General features: G+C 36.2%; 3 protein-coding genes across 7 annotated transcripts; 1 reads left to right on the top strand and 2 right to left on the bottom strand.

Moving 5' to 3' along the window:
* The first annotated feature begins 596 nt into the window (after positions 1-596).
* On the top strand, positions 597-4,317 carry LOC114737889 (uncharacterized protein At5g50100, chloroplastic). Of its 5 annotated transcripts, none has more exons than XM_028925879.1 (8): positions 597-817; positions 988-1,127; positions 1,307-1,414; positions 1,870-1,926; positions 2,352-2,417; positions 2,580-2,618; positions 2,984-3,027; positions 3,814-4,317. In XM_028925879.1, the coding sequence occupies exons 1-7, from the start codon at positions 646-648 to the stop codon at positions 3,008-3,010; spliced, it is 609 nt and encodes a 202-aa protein (XP_028781712.1). In that variant the 5' UTR covers positions 597-645; the 3' UTR covers positions 3,011-3,027; positions 3,814-4,317. The 5 variants fall into 5 exon arrangements, with proteins under 5 accessions (XP_028781712.1, XP_028781710.1, XP_028781709.1 ...); XM_028925875.1 differs by having other exon boundaries at positions 598-817; positions 2,558-2,618; XM_028925877.1 differs by lacking the exon at positions 2,352-2,417 and having other exon boundaries at positions 2,558-2,618.
* A 57-nt stretch (positions 4,318-4,374) lies between these two features.
* Positions 4,375-7,681, bottom strand: LOC114737903 (UDP-glycosyltransferase 74B1-like). The gene is made up of 2 exons (XM_028925903.1): positions 6,652-7,681; positions 4,375-5,245 (listed from the first exon to the last, which is right to left on the bottom strand). The coding sequence occupies exons 1-2, from the start codon at positions 7,285-7,287 to the stop codon at positions 4,538-4,540; spliced, it is 1,344 nt and encodes a 447-aa protein (XP_028781736.1). The 5' UTR covers positions 7,288-7,681; the 3' UTR covers positions 4,375-4,537.
* Positions 7,682-8,080: 399 nt separating this feature from the next.
* Positions 8,081-13,500, bottom strand: LOC114737905 (calmodulin-binding protein 60 A). The gene is made up of 8 exons (XM_028925905.1): positions 13,356-13,500; positions 13,046-13,173; positions 12,263-12,338; positions 11,023-11,075; positions 10,389-10,873; positions 9,779-9,939; positions 9,156-9,362; positions 8,081-9,055 (listed from the first exon to the last, which is right to left on the bottom strand). The coding sequence occupies exons 2-8, from the start codon at positions 13,135-13,137 to the stop codon at positions 8,522-8,524; spliced, it is 1,608 nt and encodes a 535-aa protein (XP_028781738.1). The 5' UTR covers positions 13,138-13,173; positions 13,356-13,500; the 3' UTR covers positions 8,081-8,521.
* Positions 13,501-15,151: the final 1,651 nt, after the last annotated feature.

Below are 15,151 nucleotides of genomic sequence, written 5' to 3'. Positions count from 1 at the left end.
TGTGGAATTTTGTTTGAGTGTGATAAAATTAAGATGGATGCTAAAATATAAAAGAGTGATAGTCCTTATAATGTAGCATGTTAAAGTTTAAATTCATATTTAGTGTCATGACAGTATCTCAAGTAGAATTTGTCCTTATAAGGCTACATATGTATAACAAAAAAAATTAAAAATTTATAATTACAATAATTAGTGTTTTTAAAGTATCTGATAATATCTCAAATATAATTTTTTCTTATAAGGATACATATGCATAACAAATAAAAAAATTATAATTACAATAATTAGTGTTTTATAACCTAATTTCTGGAATGTCGCAAAAGTGTATTTATTTATCCTATAATCTGGATGCGGTGTAAAATCTAAAAAAGTTATAATATAATAAATTATAACAAATTTAAAACATATTGTAACACTAAAAAGATTACGTAGCTTAAATAGTTTGGTGTGCACGTTAAAGATCCGACAGAGAATTCCCACCACATAAGTGTATGGATTAATCGGATTTGAACCACTCGAAATTATTCAGAGTATCGTGTGGCATGCATTTCAACCACGTAATACCGTTAATATTTAAGGCAGAGCAGTGTTCATGGAGCTGATATTTCCCATATTCCCATTCAACGGGAATTCTCAGCATCAGCAATGGCATTGAGAGGAGCAGCCGGTGCTTCCATTGCTTCTGTCTCCTCTTCATTCTTTGCAAGACGAAGAACCCCAATTTTCCTCTCAATCCCTCACCATTTTACGCTCAAACCCCATAATCCTCCTTCATATCACCCCAATACCCTTCCAACCGTTCCTATTTGTCGACCCGGTGAATCCCCTGTCCCCTTTCCATATGTTATCTTCTTAGGTTTTGAGCAAACGAGATGAAATTTTCTTTGTGGCCTGCATTTTTTTCCTGGATATATGAATGGGGTTTCCCTGAGATTACTTCCTTATATCTAGTTGAACTCAAGTCCTGATTGTTCTTTCATCGTCCAGGATTTCAATGTCAAATTCGGGCAATTAGTCAGGCAGCTGCGGAGATCGAAGTCTCCAAGAAAGAAAACGAAGAACAATCACCCAGAGACTGGAAGATTAAAATGCTTTATGATGGAGATTGTCCACTTTGCATGCGCGAGGTGTGCCTTATATTACTAGTGCTTACGCGCAATACTTTTACTTTGGCGCAAACAATGTGGACATAGGTGTTTTGGGTGTTTTATTGTTGGCCAAAAAGTGACATTCTTTAAGATTTTTGCTCTGATTCTCTGATGAAAATGTAGTTTAAGCCTAAATTGTAGTTTGTTAATTGTGTCAGGTCAATATGCTAAGAGAGAGGAATAAGAACTACCGTACAATCGAATTTGTCGATATAAGCTCAGATGACTACTCTCCGCAGGAGAATCAAGGCCTCGACTACGAAACTGTGAGTTTGCACTCTCTATGTTTTCCCTGTTAAATGCAAATTTCCTTGTAAGCATAACCGCTTATTGTGTCTCCAATAAGAATGGTGTAAATCATGAAGTTCCTCTCTTCACTGTTCTTTCTTTCTTTCTTTTTTTGGGTGAACTTTTACGGTTCATTTGGAGGGTTATGACAACTACTTTTCGATTGTATATATCGTGACCTCGAAACTCCATATAGCCCCACTTTTCTCAAAATGAAGTCTGTCAGATCTTTTTCTCTTTAGACATAATTGCTCTATCTTTTTCTTTTTGTTTTACAAAATTTATATGATGTGGTTAATTGGTTATTCGAAGATGTTTACCTTGTGAGGAAATGTTCTCGCCGGCAATGCGCGTTTAATATTTAGCAGGCAAGATTACTGGCATTTCTTTGATCTGGAGAGATGCTATGACAATGTGGTTATTTCTCTTTCAGGTTATGGGAAGAATTCATGCTATTCTCTCCGATGGAACTGTGGTCACAGATGTTGAGGTATGGCTTCTTTCCTGGTCGTCCTTAGTTTCAAATATGGGATAATTCTTGTGCTTCTGTGACATCTGTGAGTAACCTCGCTCCATGATTTCATGATCTAAATATGAGTGCTTTGAAGTGGTTGTACAATGTGTGGAGTTGAGCTGAGAAAATCTTTATGGACTACTAAAAATTCACAGATTAGAGCTTCATTCTTAGGCATACTACTCGCATATTCAGTTTAAGCCAACGCAGTGCGTCCTACACATCGTCATATAAAATCTGACGTTGACATGCCCAAAAAGGGTTGCTGTTAAGGCCTTTAATATAATGTTGAATCTTCGGAGGAATATTTGTATTATGGTCTTATTTAAAGTTTATATATTATTAAATGTAAATGTGTGTTTGTATGTGCATGAATATCATGCCAGTGAGATATATTGCAGGCATTTAGGAGATTATATGAACAAGTTGGTCTTGGTTGGGTTTATGCCATTACAAAATATGAACCAGTAAGTCATCCTACCATCCTTTTGAAATGCCTCGGCTCACTTTTGAACTTTGGCACACCCCCACTCTTGCTTTACTGCAGTGAATATGGTTTCTTTATTTATACATCATGTTTATTGACGTAAGAAAATTCCTTCGACAGATTGCTACAATTGCTGATGCAGTATATGGTGTGTGGGCTAAATACCGTCTTCAAATTACAGGTAACAGCAAAGAACACTTTACATGAACAATTTCTGCCAAAGTTTTCTGATAATTATTCTGTCATAGTTCTGTTGCCAAGAGTAAAAGCTTTCCTGCTTTAGTTGTGCTGAATTAGCCTGATGTAGTGATATTCATATTAGAGAAGCATAAAGTCTACTAGCCCGGATTGTATTGATAGGCTGTCTTCTCTCACATGATCAACAGATATGCATCCACGAGTTGGCACGCATTATGCAAATTTTTGTTGCATTTTTCACTTCTACATGATTGAATCAAGACTGGCCTCTGTTGTGATGCTCACCAATATACTAATGCTCAGATTGTCAAATTGATATATTCATATCTTTTTTTGCTTTAATTTCAGGCCGACCACCTATGGAAGAAATATTAAAAACTCGAAAAACTAAGGTAGGTACAGTGCAAATGCAAAAGTTATTATATTTGTTATTATAGAACAAATCTGCTGGATAAAACAGGGCAGAAGTATGGGAAAAAGATTGGAGTGTCTGAGTAGAAACAAAACCTTAGTTTTAAAAGTGCTTTTATGGTATACAAAGTAAGTACGTGGAAGAGTTTGCCTCAATTTGCGAAAAAGTACTTTTCAAAAGCACTTTTTGGGGTTAAAATGAAAAAAAATGATGATAGAAAATCTTCTAAGATTCTGGAGTTATCTCGGGACTAAAATTGTTTCAACTCATGCATTCATGGAGCAGCTAAGAATGAAACTTTTTTATTTTTAGTTGGAAACAGTGAAACAGTTTGTAATGTTTTGATTAAAATTTTGAAGACTATTTGTTTGTTTAAAACGTAGGACTTCCCACTCTATTGTAGCTTTAAAGAGATGTGATTGTTTGAGCTCAGCAAAATGCCCTAAAATGAACAAAATTTTAAATAATGCGTAGATAGATGTAGAACTACGAAGTCTCATTTCTATAACTAACCCTACTGTCTGATACCAAAGGTGATGCTTCATACAGTAGATACCCGGGCAATCTGAATAAAGACTGCTAAGATATGTCACAAATCAATGTGCATAACGTTAAGACGTCTTAGATAATCTGATTCCATTCAAGGGTTTGTTTTGGATCCTAATTGTTAATTAGCTCTTTTAGCACACACTTCTCTCACTTTAATATGCTTGATTTGAGATCTGTTTGGCGCTGATATGCATTTAGTTTTCCCTGTTCTTTACAGGGTGAAGTATGCAAAGACAGCAACACTTGCAAGAAGTGAATTTCCATGATAGCTGATGGTTGTGGTCATTTTATTCACAACTAGTAAAGTTTGCATTTATATGAGCTTGGTTTGAAAAACAAGCCAACATAGATACGTGTCACAGCTCTTCTCCATGTTAGCCGTAATTCATGTCTATTTCAGTACATGTATTAGGTAACTCTTTTTTTCTTTTTTCTTTTTTCCATTTATAAATTTTGCTGCCGTGAGCTGAAATAAGAACTGGGAATGTATATAGATATCACTTGGGGCATGTGTATCATCAGGGAAGGATATGTAGAATAGTTCCATTTGCACGTAAATACACAAACACAGAAAGTTCCCCTATCCATGCTGTGTGCGTATATTTCCCTACTGAGCGTGGGGATTACTTTTGGTTGCCCTTACTTTTATTGGATGAATTGTAAGATCTTGAATATATGCGTCCTTACTCATTATCACTTGTATGTAAGTCATTTATTTTTCTTTCTTCCTATAATTTTCATAAATTTAAGAAGATTTTTTAATATTTTATTAGATCTCTGAATTCCCAATGACCAGTACTTGCTCCAACTGAGACAGAAGAGGGTAAGTAAAAGGTTCCATTGGCATGTGCATACACAAACAAACAGAAAGGAGCACTCATGCGTGTGCTTGTCTATATAGATCCATTTGGTATACTAACAGATATCAGATATAGTCCCTCTCATCCCATTAAGACTCTTGTAAACTTGCTGATGTTATTGTCTGAACTCCCACCTGGAGCTGCAGCTCTGGCGGCACTTTCGCGCCATTTAGAAGCATTCCTTCTGATATCTTCACTTTTTTCTCCATCCATAACATCTCTTATGCATCTATCCAGCACTTCCCCTCTTAAAATCCCATCTGTATCCTTATTTGCTCTTAAACCCACTCCCCATAACTCTTCTGCAAGCTTAGCATTTGTAGGCTGATCACTCCAATGAGCCACACCCACAATTGGCACTCCCATGCTTAATGCTTCTAACAAGGAGTTCCAACCACAATGAGTTACAAAGCAACCCACAGCTGGGTGGGCCAACACTTCCACTTGGTTGCACCAAGTCACCACCAATCCTTCATCGTTTAGCAGATCTTGTGGTAATTTGTCGTCAGACTCTTTCAGAACCCATAAGAAGTGCTTCTTGCTGGCCTTCAAGCCCTTGGCAATTTCTTGGGCCTGTTTGACTGAAGTAGTTCCCATGCTTCCAAATGACACAAATACTACTGATTTTGGTGGTCTCGTGTGCAGCCACTTCAAGTAGATATGGCTGCTTGGTTCCCAGAAACTAGCGCCGTAAGCTGTGTCGCCGTCTGATGGTTGGCCAAGGCAGGCTGATGGAATCATTGGACCAACCGTTACAAGTGGCCACTGGCCTTCCAATGACTTCACTAGCTATCAACGACAATACAAACAAGTCACTTATGAATGAGCAGACTAAAGGTTAAAAACTCGTTTTTAAGCTCTGAACTTGTCTAAATCATGTGTGGCAACTGTCAAGAAAATTTTGGCTTTATTTTGTGCTTATCTGCCAATCAGTATCTGTTTCAAATAATCTAGGGGCTTTTAGCTTGTTGCAGTTTTATACAATTAACCTAGAGACTAAGCAGTACTTGCTTCCACGAACATGTGCAGTTTAAGATGTATGCAAGGAAGAAAAGCAAGTCCCGTGTACAGTCTCAGTCACTTCAGTAACAGTTCTAAATATATAATTGCACATTCTGACGATATATATATATATATATATATATATATATATAAAACTGCACATAGATAGTCAAGGACGTGATTAATAGTCAATATAAAATACGAAAAATATTTTTTTTAAATACTGTTTATAAATTATGGTGCAACTCAATTTAGACGAGATATCATGCAAGTGCATAGGCACCACTCCAACTAATGACATTAGTTATGCTCCGGGGAAAAATTCATCTCTCTCTCTCTCTCTCAATTTATAAGTTCTAATATTCGGTGCAATATGCGAGATGACAAATCAAGTTTTATCTAGCTAATACTAATTTTAGTCCTTAATATAAGAACTTGTTTGATTTTTATTTTGGTCTTAAATATAAGACTCTAATTCATTTTCTCTCATATTTATTTATTTTTTTCTCAAAGTAATTCTTGTAATAATGATAGTTCTAACCAATACATTTGATTGGTACGGATATTTTAAGAAAATATCTATTTATTATAAATAACTAATTTAATTACTTTTTTTAATTTACTTAAATTAGTCAACCAGCTTTTATATTAAGGATTCGAAGTAGTAAATTATAAAAGGATCTTTACATATGAAATGCGACAATACACTCCTTTTACTGTTCTATTAAGTAATCGGGCCCTTCAATCTAATTAATTTTAAGTTTGACATGCTTTTGAACAAAAAGCAAACTAATTGCCTGAATCGCCTAATAAACAAATATCTCGAAACATAAATGTGAGAGTTTAATTTACCAATATTAAACGCTTGAGATGTACGAGTCTTGAATGAAATTTCAAGAACTTGTTTATGTTTTTTTTTTTTACTTGAAACTTATATGTAATTTTTTTTAAAAAATCTAACAACATAAATAATATCAAGTTTTGGTTTTAAAAATTTAATAAAATACTCATAATAATTTAGTATTACTCCCTTGAAGGCAAAAAATAATTCCAGATTTTCCTTTATACTAGTAATACTCTGGAAAATTGAAAAAATACTCCTAACAATACTCTCTCTCCCTCTGCCCTGGCGAGTCGCTTCACGCGCAGACACAATGGAAAGATTAAAATTACTAATTAGACCTTAAAGTTACCTCATTTTCCAGCTCCTGAAAGGTGTTGCAGAAAACCCAGTCATTGAGCTCCAGAGCCTGAAACCCGTCCATGATTGCGGCCAAATAAGCCGAGTGATCAACTGGTCGCGCAATAAAACTTGGCAAATCAGAGAGTTCAAGACTGGGAAGGCCAGGCAGTGAGATTGGAAGCTCTTCATCGTTCAAAGGCAAACTGAGGCAGCCCTCTCTGATTCGCCAATACAGTGAACACAGAGAAGCTGAATTTGTCAAGAACGCTGCTCCATAGATCCCTAACTGCCTAGCCACATCAAGCGCCCAAGGAAGCAGAGAATCGTATACAATGCAACGAACAGGAGAAGAAGAGTCTCTGAACCTCGATACAAGCTCAGTTAAAGCTTTGGATCCTTCAGATTTATAGGACTCTAAGTAGGCTTCTACGCTTGGAGCTTGCTTGAAGCCGCCTTCATCGTAGCCATCTGAGATGGGTTCAATGGAAACTGTGGGAGCGTTTATGTGCTTGATTGTGTAAGGGGTGGTGCCAAGAGTGGCTCTGAGACCTTTTGCGACGAGTCGTTTTGCGAATTGAAGGAGTGGGTTGATGTGCCCTTGAGCAGGGTAGGGAAGAACAATGACATGGCCTTTTGGGGTGTGCATCTTCTCACCCTCACTCTTTCACTTTTGTTGCATTTTTTTGCTTCGTGAGATGGTTTCGCTTTTATTTATACTAAAAGGTTCCTGGAACATTTGTCGTTTGATTAGTCAAACAAAGAAAATAGAGGGGATTGATGAGCCAATATCAGCATTTCCTGTTTTGACAAGGAATTTTAAGAAGAAAGGTCATTAGGCATGGATTGACGAATCCTTCTCTTTTCTTTGTTTCTACTTTCTACTGTGAATTATGTTTTTGTAATTATCATCTACTAATTTTTATTTTTACAAGTTATTTAATATATGAATATAAAAATTATGTTTTGTTCTATGTATTATAACGGGATAACTAAGCATTAATATTCTAGAAGAATAAACATATTCATATAATGTTCGGATCTGATAAGAAATGTATGTCGTGTTCCAGCACGTCTCATTGATTTTTAATTCAATACTTTTGGTGGTGTTGTCCATGTATAGTATGCTATTGTGGAGTTCAGTTGTTTTCCTATGTGCATACGTCAGGAAAATATTTTCAGGTTTTGAATTAAACGCCCATAAGAAATTAATCAAGTATTTTTATCTTACTCTTTAAGAATCAGTCATGTTCTCTGTACATATCAAGTCATCAGGAGTCATTTTTGCATCGTTATTTGCCTTTTTCTTGATTAATTGCTCTCTTTTCCTTTTAGCTGTTATTTATATAGCTGTTGTGCTCTCACCTACTTGTGGCATTTTGCTCATGAATAAAATTATAAATTTTATTTTCACCCAAAAAAATTCAGTTTTCTTTGCTCTGTTAACAACTGAATGCTGGCACCAAAAGCATATATTTGATGTGCATAAGCTATGATGAATGAAAAAAAACGGCTTTGTCCCAAGAAACACACGAGCTCTGATGTATGTTGTCCAGAGTGAATGATCTTATTGGTAGAAGCTTGCTTACAAAATTATGATTCGGCATAGAAGCCACTGAATCGCCAGGATAGCTTCCGCTAGTCTAAGCACCTCCTCAACAACCAGAAACCACCGCCTCACTGTATAACACTAAGCATGTACAATGAAAGGAAAGCAGTTCAATGACCTCGGGCAAGATATATGACAGCCAAGGTCATCGAATGTGTATTTACATCTGTACTTTCTCAACAATTTACATCCTTTTGTTATTTGCCTTTTGAGGCGGCAATCATGAACACAGCCAGTTTGCTCATGTTAGAACACAGATCCATTCCTGCAGTGTTCAGCTTCTCAATCCTGGCTTCTTTTTTCTCAATGGGAGCCATTTTAGGACATTGAATAGCATTCTCCATCTCTTCTGAGCACTCGTTACTTCTGCTTGCTTATCCATACGTGGAGGGCGAATATCAGTATCAAAGAAATGATGAGCCTGGTCATCGAAGACATTAGACATGGTATCTGTTTCACCAATGAAAGGATTAGAGGTTTGGACTGGAAAACCAAGTGTTTGGTCATATCTAAAATTCATGCTGTCGCTGATGGGCAACAGGTATTCATCAAAGCCACTGGCTCCCACAGGGTACACAGATGACAAAATATCCGGAGTAGGGCCGCTCCCTTGGAAGTAATCAAATCGATCAGTCTTCGGAGAAGACATAAGCTTGTGGGCACTAAATCCATCTGATCTGGGTGAGTATGAGGAGGAAGGTACATTGTCTAAGGATGTACACCCCTCCATTAGAGAGGCTTCATCATTGAAAGAGTCAAATTCCTCCTTTTGTTGAATTGCTGAACTTACTGAGCTTTGAGCATCAGCCTGACAGCATACATTAGGCTTAGTAAGATGATTGAAAATGGGGAAAGGAATGGAGCAGGAGACGCAAAAACAAAACAAAAAGTAGATAAGAGAAGAGTGCCTTTTCAGTTTCAGACAGCTTATCTACAGGGACATACTGGCTTTCAGAGAGCAGTCCCGTCACTTGTCCAACAGCATTAAAGACCGCACCAGTTTTTGGTTCAGAATGAGAAGGGAAGTACAAAAATCTCCGCGTATCGAGCACACATGTTCGAGCATGCTCCACTGTTGCTTCCCACATTTTTGTAGACATTCCTGTCCCCAGTATCTGCACAGGCCCAAGATTTTTTTTCAATTTAGCAAAGATAAATAAATACTTTATTTATAACCAGTACGAGAAATAACAAGTGCCTTTTTATCGGAACTTTATAATTGTTTACTGAATGTCTGATATAAAGAATTCAGTCATGCCGTAAAGAAGAATAGATATAAAAAATAAGTCGCACACACACATCCAACCAGAGAGGTGTACTTCACAGTGGAGAAGATAATTTTAAGCTCAATGATCCAACCAGTGGACAAACTAAGCTGTAAGACGATCTTTTTTGTAAACTCCTTTGAATGGCAAAATCTCGCAGAAGAATTCGAAGTATATGACAATTAAAACTCTATATGCTCGGGATTAATTAATAGGTAGTGATTGCAAACACACGGGGAATAAGGTGGTAGTTAATTTATCTTTACACTGCGTAGCTTTGCTGGGTCTAGGTTGAGATGTGTGAGAAAATCTTCTACAGTATTGATCCTCTCCAGACTCAGCCGCTTATGGAAAGCTCCGTCCTTGCCAATCTTTTCTAATCTCCAGACTTCATCAGACAGACTAGGAGGGTGGTGTTTCTTGTACACTGCAGCCAAAAATAATTACAAGTAATTTTCAATTCCTCTCTTGCTTTGATAAACAAATTCAAAAGCTCAAATAAGTACCCTTCTATGATATCCACTATGATAAAGGGATTCTGAGTACTTTTTTTTTTTTTGGGAAAAAAAATACTCTTAAACTAAGATTGATCATTTGCAACTAAACGAAAACATATATGGGAAAAGAACAAATGTTCAGAACCAGCAAACAACTTGAAAATATGGAATATCCAATCTAGCTCATTTTAGCACCACAAAAAGTCACTCGTGCAAATAAATTTCTTTCATGCATGATATTTGCTCTTTTTCATCATCTTCTCAGATGTCTGCGGGGTTCAAGATGGAATGCACTCAAAAGTAAACTCAGATAGCATTTGCAAATAATATATCTTTCTGCATCCAAGGAAAAAGACAGAAGTATATTTGAAGTACTTACATTCCCCTCGGTGATCCCTGACAATAAATGAGTCTGTCTTTGCTTCTTTTATTCTAAATCCATCAAAGTTATTTACAACTCTAGCTCCTAGCTTGAACTTCCGGCTCCTTGTCCAGCTTGAATTATCTGTAAATGAAATTTCACCCACTGCACCGATCCCATCTTTAAGATCCAAAAATACTTCTCCCGTAAGAAGAGGCTTTTTTCCATCTCTCTCTTTTACGATGTTGCTCTTAAACTCTTCAGGCATCCAAATGTCACTTCTGTCTTCAAAATCACCCTCAAGTACTACAATTTCCACCTTAGCTGCAGACTCAGGCCCTGAACTAACAACCTGTCCTGTCAACGAATCAAATAAACTTATCCTTAAATTGGAGCCATCTTCCCCCTCAATTCGAGCCCCCGTAAAGATCGGAGGAGAAATATTGTTTTCAAACTGCAGCTGCAAATTCCTGGATTCAGGAGTTAGAACCTCCTCACATGCCCTGAAAAAGGAAAGTGAAAAGAATAGAGGAGTCAAGCAGAACTCGTTCAAATCATTGGGTTTCCTTTTTTTTTCCCCCCTCTTTGTTCTAATCCATTTCATGTACATTGTCGCTGCAAATTTCAATATCGACGGAGGAATGTTTCTTACTGTTTCATGCTCGTTAAATGTCTGTTTAGGGCTGATTCAACTTCTTCCTTAACCTGCAAAGATGTCATGTCTAAGATTGGTATCTGACGTCAACTATCCAGTAAAAGCAGAACTAATACATCACAAAATCAAAATCCAAACTTGCTACTACCAGAAAAAGAATTAATTATCAACATAGGATTCCAACTGGAAAACCACCTTTTACCTGAGTCAATACTCATAGCACAAAATTTGACAGGAACACAATGTCACAGCTTTTGGTTCATTTATCCAAAGTGAAACAAGTCTCATTAAGTTGCTCGAAAACATTAAATCTTCCTCTCCAAAAATAATTAATGTTAATTAAAAAATATATATTCCATTCGAGAGAGAAAAATTATAAAATGCGTAACAAAAGCCCGATAAGTATTTCACTCATCTGACCTAACATGTAAACTTTACTTGGATGAAAACATTTATCTCCTTCATTATATATATATATATATATATATATATATATTGGTTGCATCACTGTCTCAGTCAGGATCCATTAAGCAAGTTGGTATCACAGGAAACCAGGAAATTCATATTCATTCAAAAATATTCTTTCTTCTTGGCCCAGGAAATAAAAAATAAAAAGGATTCTTTCTTGAAGAATTTATATGGTTTTTGTCTGACTTCTTCCATTTATCATAAATGGGGGGCCATTTTAAGTAGAACATCTCACCCTTTTTTTTTTCTCCAATTTAACATTCAGGCCTAATCATCTAAAGACCTAAACAAAACATGGGGCTTGAAATACAAAGAAATTAGAAATGGTTCAATTTCACTTTTTCCAGCTATTCTGTGAAGCCAGAAGTCCAATCACAAAAGAAAGACCTATGACCAGGTAAAGGATAAAAATGCAGCTTTTATGATTAGAGGGGCTAGTTGGAAGGCCGTGTGCAGACACCCACAATGTGGAAGGATACCTCATATGAGTTATACCAGGCTACAACAATTGCCAACATCGAATGGATGCCACAAAAAGTTATCTGCAGCATGCAAAGCATGATGGTTGACACAAATCCATGCCTAAATTGTCTAAGGTGAATGCAATTATTCTAGGGTTTATGAATTGCGTCCATAAATTATCCGAGTGAACTAAAAGTAAACATCACCATATATTCAAAAACAGCATAAATTTTGAAAAAAGGATGCCATACCAGAACTACTATAGAAATTGAACAATGAAAATATCTGAAATAAGAGAGTTCCATACCACTCGACGAAGGAAGGGCTCTAGCGTTGGCTCCAGCCAATTTCGGACATTGTTTAATTTCATCACCTCCACCACACTGAACAACATTGAAATTAATTAAAGTACAAAGTCAAAATTGAACAGTTCAGTTAATCAAACATGTTATATAATGCCACTCATATTTTCCTCATTAAATAACACCAACTTAAATTATATCAAATAGAAGGTTAATTTGACAATCATTTCTCATTAACGACCATGTAAGGAATACATATATGATATCAATTTCCCACACGCAGCCAAATTCCATTCATTTCGAGAGAAGTTCAACATAATATCATAAGCCTTAAGTGATACATAGATTCATCGATAATATATTTTGTACCATTTTCTTCATTTCACCCGCATACCCTGAAGGTGGGTTGCCCGACATTTAATCCAAATGCAATTTGCTTCTAGGTTGAAGCACAATTAACACCATATAAATTCTGATAAATAAGCAAACCCAATGATATATCAAGCTTTCGGCACTCAGACAAATTAATAGCAATCAAATTTAGAATGGTTATGGAGCATTCATCGCTAATTCCCCTAATAGAACCCAGCGAAGTTTAAATGCATACATGCACTTCGCATTTTTAGGAATTCACATCATAAGAACAACCAACGAGTCAGATACAACGACAAAAAAATTATCCGTTTTCTCACACAATATTCCAATCTTCTTAAATCACAGCGACGAACAAAGGTTGGGGCGGATTGAATAGAAAATCGATGGGAGGAAAAGAAACAGAAGCCTCTTACCTGGAAAAGGGGGGAACCTTTCTGCGCTTATCCTCCGGACTGCTGCTCTCTGATTTAGCCTTGCCATCTTCGGGGCGTCTCTTCTGCGACATCGCCGAAGCTTAAGCAAGACTGCAAGAGGCGCAAGGCTATGCGGAGGCGCTGGTTGTGAGCATGCAAATCGAAAAACATGCGGCTAAAGAAACAGAAGAGAATCAAAAGAGGACAGCCTTAAAGCCAGTAAATGACGAAATTATTGAACTGGTAAAACTACAAAGAGTTATGCCCCTTTTGTGACTCTGTCTGTGTGTGTGTGGGAGGCATCTCTTACCATTAACTGAGTTTGTTTGCTTACGTGTGGAATGCTTCTTGGCCACGAAGCTCACTGGCCATCTACTTTTCGTTGCTCCTTCGGCTTCAAGCAAAGCTCAACTACTGATGCTACCATACCATCCCTTGCCTGGTAATATGAATTTGCACGAGGAGAGAACGCGGCTTCCTCTATGGGCTCACAGTAAATGGTGGGTCTTTCTCCAGGAATTGTGCGGGGCCCAATGAAAGCGCGTTTCCTGACTCAGTAAAAGGGGGGTCCACACTCCGCCGCTCTTGAACTCGCGTTCGATGAGCATGAGCTAACCTCAGCGTGAAACGTGACTCGTCCGTGACAAATTATCCTTTTTTTTTGTTTTTGGCCCTTTCAAAGGTTACTAACCGGAAACTGGTAAATTGAGGTAGGTGTGTACGGTAGCTTCAAAATATTTTTTTATAAATTGAGACAAATTTTTCTATATATATTCATTTCATATATTATAAAAACACTTTTAAAAATATAATTTTATTTCTACCCAAATAAAATAAAATTGGAGCTGTCAGAATTTTCTCATCTTGGGAATGTTTGGAGCTACAAAATCGAAAGCGGAAACCAACTCGCATATTTTATTCCTAAAAAACAGACGTGCAGTACAAGGGTACAACTACAACCGGTCTTGCAGTCAAAATGCTTTATCGCATATATCATCCATGTTTATTGTTTTATTTTAATAAGAAAATGATAAATAAAAACTCTTAATATGTGAAATTAAAATTTGGGACTTTTAATTTGAAAAATAGTAAATAAAGATTTGATTTTATATTGTAAATATAAAATATTAATAAAATGTCTGAAATGTCCCTCAGCCAAATGATAAGTTCACTTTAACAAATAATAACTTTAATAGGCTAAATTACAATTTGGTTAAGGGTATGCCAAATGATAAGTTGACTATAAAAAATGACAAGTTCACTTTAGAGAATGACTATTTCAATAGACCGAATCACGATTTGACTGACAGATATTTCAGATATTTCATCAAAATTTTATATTTACAATATAGGACTGGGTCTTTATTTGTCATTTTTTAAATTGAGGGTTCCAGATCGTAATTTCACATATAAGGGGGTCTTATTTGTAATTTTTTCTATTTTAATTTTCATATTTTTGTAACAAAAAAATCATATTTTTATTACTTACCAAAATTTAATTATCTGTTAATGATATTTTTATTATTCATTTTATGTATTAATTTAATGTTGATTAATCAATGTCTGTTGAACAAGGATCGTTATTTTTTCTTCTTTATATAAACTTCTGGGTTTTTCAAACTTCATCTCATTATTATATTTCCAGTAATAAATGCCCGCACACGCGCGCACACATAAAATTTTGAAAACAGATATGTTACCGCAAAGGTGAGACCACTTAATAATTGATTGTTCTGAGAAGACGACAATATTCTCAAGGGGGAAAAACTAAAACAAAGACCAGCCTGAAAGGAAGTTTTTTTAAAAAAATTATTCAATTGGTTAATGAAAGATAAAAAAATTGCCCCGAACATCAATATATTTGTTCAAAAGGGAGGGGAAAAAAAAAAAAGGAGCTGCCACCTGATGAAGACGGCATCATCAAACAAAAGAATTGCAAAAGTGGAAAGCGGTTCAAACTCCGGTTTGTTTTTGTATTTATCACAGACATTGTGATATTAGAAGATTCAATTAGAAGTGAAAACAGACAGGCCTATTTAGTAATATACTGGCTTGAGTCTAGCTTGTAGTCTATAATAGGTATTTTCTTCAGTATGAGTTTGGTCT

This window comes from Neltuma alba, unplaced genomic scaffold, assembly GCF_004799145.2.
Source record: "Neltuma alba isolate B1F8T4 unplaced genomic scaffold, ASM479914v2 tig00013509_pilon, whole genome shotgun sequence".
Lineage (NCBI taxonomy): Eukaryota > Viridiplantae > Streptophyta > Magnoliopsida > Fabales > Fabaceae > Neltuma > Neltuma alba.
This window is presented reverse-complemented; position numbering and strand designations above follow the sequence as displayed.